Raw genomic sequence first — 11,553 nt, forward strand, 5'->3', positions numbered from 1 at the left:
AACCTACTAATAAGCCAATATATATTTATTGTTTTATGTTTTATAATTTATAATCAATATAATTTTTGTTTTTTCTATTTGTAAGTTTAGAAAACACTAAAGGTAAAAAAGCTAAAACTAAAATATTATATATTATAATCGTTAATGTATATTAATGATAAAATACTAAAAATATTAAAACTATTAATATTGGCAATATCATTAGTATTATTAAAAATATTAATTATTTTATATAATCTTTTTTCATTTATATATATTTTTTAATTTTGATTATGCTTTCCTTAAATATTATTATTTAAAAAAATATAATTTTTGTTAATTAAAATTTTTAGTTTATTTTATAATAATATATTATTTTCTTGTCATAAAATTAATAAAGTATTAATAGTTTTTTTAAAAAAAATGTTTTTTATTAATTAACAATACAATTATAAAAAAAGTAATCATTTTAATTTCTTTTAAATATTATTTTAATTTCTTTTTAATATTATTTTAATTTCTTTTTAATATTATTTTTGTATTTAATTTAAAAAATTAAAAATTATTTATTCATTTATTCAATTCATTAAATTTATTTTATAAAAAAAGTATTTATTTGTTTATATTATTCTATTAAAAAAAAATCTCAAATTATTTAAGGGAAATATGAAAATATTTAATAATTTTAAATATAAAATCTTTTCTACATAAACTATTTTATAAAATATATATATTAAAAAAAATATTTAATTTTATTTATAAACTATTTAGTTTTTTCGAAACAAATATATTGTTATTATTTTTATTAAAGAAATTTTTCTTTTTATTATTCACCTAAAATTAGTTTTTACTGATCTAATCGTATTATGATTTACAACAGACACTGTTCCAAAAGCCATTTAATATATTACAATTCCTCCTAATCCTGTAAATCTTCCTCCTTGTTATTTACTAAATAGGGAGAGATTGGCTGTGATTAATGATTATATTATTATGGAGGCCTTTGAGTAGTTGTAGTACTTCTATGAGTTGAAGATGATTATCTTCTATTTCCGAATCCAGCTTAATTAAAATAAATTTTTATATATACAATTAAAAATAAGATTTTTTTACATGGAGCTATTATTTTATTTTTATAATAAATATGTATATTTTTAATAAAAATATAATATTAGTATTTTTTTAATATTTAAAATAAAATATATTGTTTATTTTTATTCAATTATCATTAAGAATGTTATTATCTAAATCATATGATTATAACTTTAGTAATTTCTGAATTTTTTTATTTGTTAATTTATAATTTTATTGTTAGTTTTATATTATTTAATTTTTGCTTGCATATTTATTCTTATTTTTTTCTTGTTTATTTTAAGCCTATTATAAAGTGCTTTATTCAATAAAGTTTAACGAAAACATGCTTTCTTTTTTATTTTCTCTTTTAGAAGAAATATTATTTGTGCTTTAACTCATTGATTAGTAGTTTTAAAGGAATGATTTTCTAATAAAAAAAAAATTGAATTTAATAATATGAAAAAACTTACTGTTTTTATACTGTTTTAATCACACTTTTATCATCTATTGAGTCATAATAATCCATAGGTTTATATAATCTTTGAATTTTTTAATTCCTTTGTTTTATTGAATTATCTAATTGATCTATTTAATTATTAATAAACTTGTTTTGATTAATATTTTTTAAATTCATTAAATAATTTTGTTATAAAACATTACTTTCTTTGATATCTCTTTCATTTCTTACATATCTATTTCCTATTTGAATTTTATATTTTGAATAATTTTATTCTTTTCTTAATTTTATTGAATTTATTTTCTTGATTTAATATATTTTCTTTATTATTCATTTTTTTATTTTTGTTATGTAACCAAATTTTTAACTATCATTTCATTTTAAATTTCTTTTATTTTTTAGTTTTTTTTTATGAATTTTTGTTAAAAAAAACCTTTTTTATGATTTTAAATTTCATTTAAACGTAATTATGCATATAAACAATACTCTTCATTCTATATATTTATTTAAATTTAAATTTAATATTTTTACTTAAATATCCTAATGAAATTAATTAATTAATAGTATTTTATTTTCTTCTTTAACTTGATTATTTTATATTGAATAAAACTTAGATTTATTTCTTGAAAGTTTCAGTAATTTCTTTGCATTATCAATTTTTTTTTTATCAAAATCTTCATCCTTTATTATATTTTATATTCCTTATTAAATACTTTTTTTTTTATTATATTATTTTGGTTAAAAAAAGTAAAAATAAACTTATTATATTTTTATTTCTCGCAATCTATTAATTTTATGTCAATCCATTTTTAGACAATCTTATCAAGATTTTATTCATTTATACTATTTTTATTATTTTAAAAAGGAACATTTTGTTTTTGTTTCTTTTGTAAATTTTTAACATCGCTATATTCATGCATTCCATTTTCAGTAAAATCTAATAATAAAATAATATAAAGTAAGACAAAGTTAAAAATACATTTATCAGTTGTCAAAACTCTCGAACTAAAATTAGTTTTTATTTGATTGTTCTTATTTGTATAATAATTATTTGCAGCAGGCGTTAGTGGGTAAACCGTACTATATAAATTCGAAATAATGCTATTTGTTTAATTATCTCTAGAACTATAAAATCCTGCTACACTGTTCCTATGTATTTATTAAAGTTTTTAATATTTTTTTCCACTATTTAGATTATTAGGACTGTTGTAACAATTAGTAGTTTCTACAAAATAGTTTTTTAAACTACTATTTATCATATTAATTTAACTTTGGGTATTCTAATTTATAATACTTTTTGCTTTTTAGTTATTAGAACGAACTTTTTGATATTATACAACAAATTATGTTTCATTTAATAATTTATTATTCATTTTATTATAAAATATATTATTATAAAAAGCAAAGTTGTCATCTAATTGTTATTATTTGGTGGATACTTTTTTATTTTTATAATCAAAAATACCAAAAACTTTTTATAAAATAAAATTTATTTCTCTTTCTTCTTTTAGTTAATAACTATACTATATATAAAATTTTAAAAATATGAATATTTTTTGTTATTAATAGTAAATAAATTACTTTTTGTTAAAAAATATTATATTACTAAGATATCAAATTAGATAGTTCACAAAATTATTAATCAAAGAAACTTTTACAAAACCAATTAGCTAGAGATATTGACTGTAATGAATTCGCATAGTTTTCTTATAATTCTTCACTTAAACTTAAGATAAAAAGGGAGATTATAATAAATATTATCTTTTTTATATATTATATTAATTAATATTTTAAGTATTTTTAAGAATTATTTGAATTGTTTATTATTTTTAAATTATTTTTTTACGAAAAATTACATTCGTTTAAACTTTTTATTGATTTTTATATTTTATTTTAATTTTTTGTTTTAATAAATTTCTCTAAGCTTTAAAATTGCATCTTAAATTTAATTCCTTTTATAATAATTATAGAGCTATTTCATAGTTTTTTTAACATTCTTTCATTTAACTTTATTCAAAATAAACTTTTCCTATTTCCATATAACTTTAAGCAATAATACTTAAAAATTCTTAATTCTTTTTTGATATTAAAAATTTTTTAATAAAATATTATTTTTTTTTAAATAAATTACAGTATGTTATTTTAATTTATTTTACCATTATATTTAATTATATAGCATTTTTTAATATATATCGAATTTATTTTTTCTTTTAGATAATTGAGCCCATACATAATTTAAGAATAAATTATATTTAATAAATTATTTGATATGAAATTCAACTTAATAAATATATATATTTATTATTTACTATATAATAATATTTACTTTTATTTAAAACATTTTATTAATCTTCTTTATTTTTAAAGTTAAAAAGATTTTAATTTTATGTTTATATTTCTTATTCTAAAGTCTCATAAAATTCATTAATTTTATTTAAAGAATCTTTAATACTATTTTATTTTAAATTGTTTTTTGTAGAACATAACTTTTTAAAATTATAATCTTTAATTACAATAATAAATAATGCTTCTTATTTCTATAAAATAAAAGTACATATAAAACATATTTTTTCCATGTTAATTATCTATGTTTTTGATAATTCTTATTCTGAAAAATACTTTGTTGTTAATTTTTCAAGGCAAATAAAATAACGTCTACTTATTTTCAAAAAATTTTAACAATTCAATATAATACTATTTTATTCTAAATTTGATAGTAACTTATATATTCGCACAATAACTCTACGATATTTTCCCTTTATATTATTTTTTATTTTTCATATTTTATAAATTAAGTAAATTTTATATTTATAAACCTTTTATATTAATATATCAATGTCTTATATTATTTAAATTAAATCTTTAGGCTAGAAGACATGATTAAGAAGTATTTTCTTTTAATCAGAGCTATATAAAGGACCTTGAATATTAAGTTTTTACATATAAAAATATAGAATTTATAATAATTAAATATGAAAGAATAATTAATTATAATTTAATAAAAAACATATAATAAAATATATAAATAAAAAATATATATTATATTTTATATACAAACAAATTCATATTTATAGTTAAAATATATTTAACATTTATTCAACTAAAAAATGTAAAAAATTTAATCGATGTAGCCCATTAGTCTAATGGTAGGACAAGGGATTCCGGCTCTCTAGGTCGGGGTTCGATTCCCCGGTGGGTTGCTTTTTTTTTGATACTATAAAAATATTTGTAATAAAGGAAAATAAAACCTAATTATAAATATTTGTTTATATATATTTATATTTTTAATTTTCTGTTTGAAGAAAAACATATATATGCAATATTTAAATATTAATATATTTTAGATGAATTTCATATGAAAATGCATTTTTTTATTTATTAATTTAAATTATTTTATATTTTATAATTAAGTTTTTTATTTCTATCAAAAATATTTAAATTATTTCGTTTAATTGATATTTTATATATATTATTTGTTTCAAATATATACCAAACTATATAAAAAAACTTAAAATTAATCTTGTTTATAAGATTGTGTTTTATTTATATTTAATTATTATTATATTTTATTTTATCCTATGTTTAATTGAAAAAATAAAAAATCTCTAATAAATATAAATTGTTAGAATGTTTTTTTTATTTTTATTTTGTAACTTTAAATAAAGTTCATAATTAATTTTTTTCGCCTTTATTCTTATCAGTTGTGTTTTTAAAAAAAACTACAGAATAAATAAACGAATTATATTATTAAAAAGTAATAATTTTAAATAAAAAAATAATCTTATCAATTTAGTGTAAAACTAACATTTTTTTTATAAATTTAAATAAATTGTAAAATATAAATATATTGATATTTATTTATAATAATTAATGAATATAAATATAATTAATTTAAAATAATTATAAGTTTTTATTATTTTATATTTATATACCAAACTAAACAAAATGTATTGTTTTTTTTAATATTTATGTAAAATTAATTTTTAGTTTTAAATAATTATTGCTTTAATTAAATTATTAAAATTTTTACAAAAAATGTCATTAATATAATATTTTTATAATTAAACAATAAAAAAACATGAAAATTAATATGAACTTATGTATACCAGTTTTTGCTTTAAATAAAGATTATTATTATATATAAATTATTTGAAAAATTATGGTTTTTTGAAATTTAAAATATTTTTTATAATTTTTTAGACTATTAAAATCAAATATAATTAATTCAATTATTTATTGATGATTTTGCTTATTTTTTGATTAAAATAAATTTACTAACATTTATTTTGTTTCGTTATTATTTAATAAGCCAGACAAAATATAAAAGCAATTAAAAATTCTAGTGAGAATTTTAAATTAATTAGATTTCTAAAAATTATCAATATTAATATTTGTATTTTTTTCTGTTATATTAGGATAATTAAATCAAGGCGTAACAAAAAAAATATAGTTTTTCAAATATCAAAAGTAAAAAGGAAACCTAAACTTTTTTAAAAATATAGTTATTTAAAATATAAAACGGTAAATGTTATATAGGGAATGATATTTCTAATAATTAATAAGAGAAAACAAAAAATAATTAAATAAAATTATAATAAAAAACAAATGAAAAAATATAATCTAAACTTTATAAAAAAAAATAGTTTAATTATCTTAAGATATTTTTATAATTCTTATTATGTGTCTCATAATGTAAGCGTATGTTTAAGTATTTTATATACTCCCTATTTATGAAGATTTTAAATTAAAATAAACTTATTTACTAATTTAAATTTCTTAATACATAAATTTATTGATAATAATAAGATGATTAGTTGGAATGGAATTATGGAAATGATACTTCCTAAACTAACTAAACATAATACTTATAAAAGGAAAAATTTAAATAAAGAAGCTAAACTTCGGGAGTTAAACATCAAAAATATAAATTAAACAGAGAAGCCAAATTTAAACGGTGAAGATTATTAAATAGCGAACTTCACGATAATATAGCTAATCTCATGATAAATAAGAATTTTAAAAAATATACCGCGAACTTTAATCTCCCAACCTCCAAACACCTTATTAGCTTTCATGTACAAAATTATCTTTTATAAATTTTTGTTTTGATTTATTTTTTGTATTTATAATTATAAATTTTTTATAAGAGTAATATATTTTTCATTTATGTCTTGATATTTATAAAAAAATAAATAATTTTCATTTAAAAACTATTTTAATTTCATATATTAAAAATATATTATCAAAATTTTATTTTTTTAAAATAAAATTAGGAAGAACTTTTTTACAAAATTCTGAAATTAAGTTTCATAAAATATATATATATATGCCATTTTATTTAATAGATATTATATAAAAATTGCTCTAATAGGGTTATTATATTTTCAGTATCTTTTTTTATAAAAAAATATTAAAAAAAAAATGTAATAAAAATAAATAATAACATTGATTTGTATATTGATTGGTTTTTTAAAAATAAATTAATGAAAAAATGAGAAAATATATATATATATATATATATATATATATATATATATATATATATTTTATTATTTAAATTATTTTTTTATATATTTTACATCTTCATATATCTTTAAAAATAGATAATAAATGAATTAATTTTATATTTTACTATATAAAAATTTTATTTATTCATATTGATAGTTTTTAAAATTTAATTTAAAAAATATGATATTTTATTAAGATCATCTAATTAATATTTACATATTTTCTTTAAAAAAAAAAAAAATTATTTAAGTTTATATGATAAATATAAAGATTTATTTTTAACAATTAAATATTATGTTAATATATATATATATATATATATATATTAAAAAATTATCTTTAACTATTAAAAAATTAATTTCAAAAGAAAATGCAACAACAAGATTTTTAATAATAATAATAATAATCATAATCGAATGAAAAATTAAACTAAGAACAAGAAGATTTAAATCTCATAAAAAGCGTTATTTATGGAAACTAAGTAAAAAATTCATATGGATGCTTTCGTGCTTTTTGCAGTGCTATATCAAATGTAGGTGAGAAATCATATGTATATTCAAAATAATATATTTTTCTAAATATATAAATATAAATAGATCAAATAGAAAAGATCTTAAATTACCTTAAAGAAAAAATAACTTTTAAAAATATAATAAAATTGTTTATTCTTATAGATTATAGTCTAACCCCGGAACTTTTGTTACTTAAGATAACATGATTAGAATTGAAGTTATATTTTTATTTTAACATTAAAATAAAAAATCATAAAAAAGCCAAAATTCATAGAAGGATATTAAGATGATAGTACTATAGAAGGTTGTGGAGAAAAGCTAATGCATTTATTACAAAAATTTAGTAAACGAAACATATATATAAAAAAATACAAATAAAAATATATTTATTTGAAAAAAAGATGTTGAGAATGTATTAATTGCTGTTGGTATTGAGTAAAATAATTAATTGAGTATATTCGATACTTCAAATTTTAGAATAATTGTAGAAAGAGCGAAAGTAATATTTATTTAATAATAATAAATTTTAGATTAAAAAAAAGGATTTATTGAATAACCTTTACTAAAAAGTTGTTCAGTCTTAATCTGAAATTAAAAGTATTGAAAATAATAAATTTACTCTAAATTAAAAAAAACTTTAAAATAAAAACTTTAGAATAAAAAAATAAATTTATCAACTTGCATATATTTAAAATGAGCCTAAAGTTATTGATAAAAAAAATAATAGACCTAATCATATATTTTACAAATAAAAACCTACTTTTTTAGATAAAATTAGTTAAAATTTAGAAAGTGAAAGTTCTTAAAGAAAAAGAAAAATTTAAAATTTAAGTAAATTTAATTTTTATTAAGATATAATTATTTATTTATTAAGACGAAAAATTAAAAATTCAAGCTTATTAATTAGAAAAAATTCTAACAGCATTAGATTAAAGAGATTATTTACAATTAAAATTTGCTATTTAATATGACTAAAATAAATTAGTAAAAAAAATTAAAAAGAAAAAAAAAATATTAATTTTAATAAAAGACTGAAAAGTTATTATTAATATTTTTAATAATATGTGATATTCCCACAAGGTAAAATAATAACTTAAAAAAATTAAATAAAAATAAATAAATAGAGAATAACTTGCATACGAGTACGATTTGAAATAAGTTTTAGAAAGCATAACAGTAAATAATTTAAATGATAAAAAAATAAAATAGATATATGAAATGGTAAGAGGAGATAAGAGATTAACAATAAAAACTATGAATTAAATTAATGAATCATTCGGACCATTATTTGGATTTATTTAAATATTAATAAGAAGTTATGAAAACTGTTAAAAATAAAAAAACTTTTAGAAGAAGAAAAAAATTATTAATACAACGAAAATAATAAGAATTAAGATTAATATAATAATAGCTTGCCAAAAAACAAAAAAGTAAAAAATTATTAATTTCTAATAACTATAAAAATAAAAAAAGATATTTTTTATTTTTTATAAAATATATAATTATTTTATTTATTATTAAGACAATTAAGATAAAAACAATAAATAAAAGAATTTAGAAATAGTATCATAGAAAATGAAAATAAAATGCTTTTTAAAAATTAAAAATTGAAAAATATAAATAAAATTAAAAAAAAAAAAAATTATAATATATATTTATTTATTAATTTTATAATAATTATAAATTAAATATAAAATAAATTATAATTTAATATAATATTTTATATATAAAATTTTTATTGTTTATATAAAAATATTTTTTTATTAACTAAGATATTTTATTAATAAAATATATCTATATAAAAAAAAATTATATAAATATATAAATATATAAATATATATATATATATAAATATATAAATATATATATTTAATTATATTTTAATTATTTAATTGAAAAATAAATATATTATATTATTTTTTTATAATTAATTTTTATTTTAAAAATTAAATTTTAAAATTTGAAAAATATATATTACATTATACAAACCAAAAACACAATAAATAAAAGAAAAAACAAAATAATATAAAAAAAACAAAATTATCGAATATAAAAAAAATCACATAAAAAAAAATAAAAATAAAATGCAAGAAGATATTTATAAAGAATTGTAAAAGATTAATCAATTATTTAATTTTTCTTAATATACTATTGAATAAGCTTTGATTTTATTTCAAGATTATTAAAAAAAAACAAAAAACTATGTAATATAAATTAATATTTATACTAAATTAATTTTACATTATACAAAAAAATAAAAAAGATTACAACTGATTTATTAAGTTCTGTATTAAAAGCTATTTTATTCATATGCTCAAAACAATAGAAAATCTAAATAAGTATAAATACAATAATAAAAGATAAACCAGAAAAATTAGATGAAATTATATTGATATTTAAAGAATTAATTAAATTCAGTGTTTTAAATTAAGAAACCCGTGAAGAAATAAAAAATCTCACTGATCAATTTTCCTTTTTATTAACAATTTATAGTAAATTTGAGAAGATATTTGTATTTTTAGATTTTAAAGAACAAACATTCACATAAAAATCTTTTAATAAATAAATACAAAATTTAGCTTGGCTTTTATTTATAATTACTAAACGTAAAAATATAAATATAAAAAAATATTGATTTAATAAAAAAATAATTATTTAAATAAAAAAAGCTTAAAATACCAAATAATAATAAATTATTGAAACAACTTTTTTATTAATAAGCATTTTTGATTATTTATTAAGTAATTTAGAAAAAAGTCATTGCAATTTTTTAGAAGAAAATAAATAAAAATATTAGGAAATTCTTTTATAACATTTTTAAGTTTTTGATACAGATACATATAATAATATATAAAAGATTTTTTTGAACAATAAAGTAAAGCATTTATTTTATTATTTTCATTAATAAAAAAAAAAATAGATTTTTGAAAGCAATATATTAAATCTAGTTGAAAATGATGGAATATTTAATATAAAAGTTATTGAATAGAATATTTAGATATTATAGAGTTATTATTATAAAAATATTATGAAAGAATTTGATGAATAGTTTTTTATTTCTTTTAAAAAACAATCATGTAATCCTAATAATTTCACACCTTTTAGTCGATAAGGAAACTATAATAAACGTGTTGCATAATTCCCTATTGAAAAATTTAACAAAATATATTAAAATGAGAATATAAATCCTAACGAAAGTAAGTAGATATTCAAAAACAATAACAGTAAGCTTTCTTCTTAGAGGTTTTTGAATTATGAAATGTGCTAAAACAATAATACTAATATTAAATAATCGATTTCAGATTATAAATTTCCTTTGTAAAATTAAAATAATAATATTACTTCACCTTATGTCATTAAATAATTAGCTAAGCCAAATGCTACTCCTGTTACTAATGCAATCTCGTATAACTTCGTATAATGGTTAAATTAGAAAAAATAATAAAACTAATAAGTAAATATATATATATATATATATTATTAAAAAAAAATATTAGGAAATAGAATTAAATAAAAAAATTGAAAATTTAAGCAATTGGCTAAATGAGAATTTATAAAAAGTTGTAGATTGCGAAAAATAAGAAATAAATGTTTTAGAAATCAAATCTTAAGAATAAAGAAAACAATAAATACAAACATTATTTTATAGGTAAAACAATAATATATATATATATATTTTTATTTTTAAATTAAAAAAGAATTCTAAATGAATACTATTAAGAAGAAAAAAGTATAGATATAAATATTTAGAAAGGAATTTTAGTATGTGCTTGTGAATCTGTTTATTTTATATTGAATATAAAAGGAATGTTTTTTGAAAAGATTGTTAACTTAATATAAATTTAAATGTTTGAGTTATGGAAAATAATGGATTTTTATATGAGATTAGATAACTCTATGCCTCTTCTTTTAAAAGCACATATATTAGATATAGAAGTAAAGTAGTTTCGTATTATGTATGGAGATAAAATTCTTAATTAATATAATTTGTAAAATCATACATAAATAATACTGAATTCGCCA

At 14.9% G+C, this 11,553-nt stretch overlaps 1 protein-coding gene and 1 non-coding gene across 2 annotated transcripts, besides 17 other annotated features; both read left to right on the forward strand. All coding sequences in view use genetic code 6, as the record gives it.

Moving 5' to 3' along the window:
• The first annotated feature begins 227 nt into the window (after positions 1-227).
• Positions 228-267: a microsatellite.
• Positions 268-445: 178 nt separating this feature from the next.
• Positions 446-516: a microsatellite.
• Positions 447-508: a microsatellite.
• Positions 517-1,116: 600 nt separating the features above from the next.
• Positions 1,117-1,167: a microsatellite.
• A 3,340-nt stretch (positions 1,168-4,507) lies between these two features.
• Positions 4,508-4,547: a microsatellite.
• Positions 4,548-4,635: 88 nt separating this feature from the next.
• IMG5_199270 (hypothetical protein) lies at positions 4,636-9,141 on the forward strand (the record flags this gene model as incomplete). Its single annotated transcript, XM_004024083.1, has 7 exons — positions 4,636-4,706; positions 7,693-7,747; positions 7,792-7,873; positions 7,932-8,029; positions 8,073-8,361; positions 8,405-8,568; positions 8,611-9,141. The coding sequence occupies 6 exons, from the start codon at positions 4,636-4,638 to the stop codon at positions 8,563-8,565; spliced, it is 756 nt and encodes a 251-aa protein (XP_004024132.1). The 3' UTR covers positions 8,566-8,568; positions 8,611-9,141.
• On the forward strand, positions 4,640-4,710 carry IMG5_199280. The gene has a single exon. It is a non-coding gene; the product is annotated as a tRNA-Arg (tRNA).
• Positions 7,010-7,055: a microsatellite.
• Positions 7,319-7,344: a microsatellite.
• Positions 8,156-8,193: a microsatellite.
• Positions 8,161-8,193: a microsatellite.
• Positions 9,142-9,191: 50 nt separating the features above from the next.
• Positions 9,192-9,246: a microsatellite.
• Positions 9,247-9,309: 63 nt separating this feature from the next.
• Positions 9,310-9,409: a microsatellite.
• Positions 9,317-9,409: a microsatellite.
• Positions 9,337-9,398: a microsatellite.
• Positions 9,341-9,396: a microsatellite.
• Positions 9,410-9,520: 111 nt separating the features above from the next.
• Positions 9,521-9,565: a microsatellite.
• Positions 9,521-9,571: a microsatellite.
• Positions 9,572-10,150: 579 nt separating this feature from the next.
• Positions 10,151-10,198: a microsatellite.
• The last annotated feature ends 1,355 nt before the right edge of the window (positions 10,199-11,553 follow it).

The sequence above is a fragment of the Ichthyophthirius multifiliis genome (genome assembly GCF_000220395.1).
Source record: "Ichthyophthirius multifiliis unplaced genomic scaffold scaff_1120509251417, whole genome shotgun sequence".
Lineage (NCBI taxonomy): Eukaryota > Ciliophora > Oligohymenophorea > Hymenostomatida > Ichthyophthirius > Ichthyophthirius multifiliis.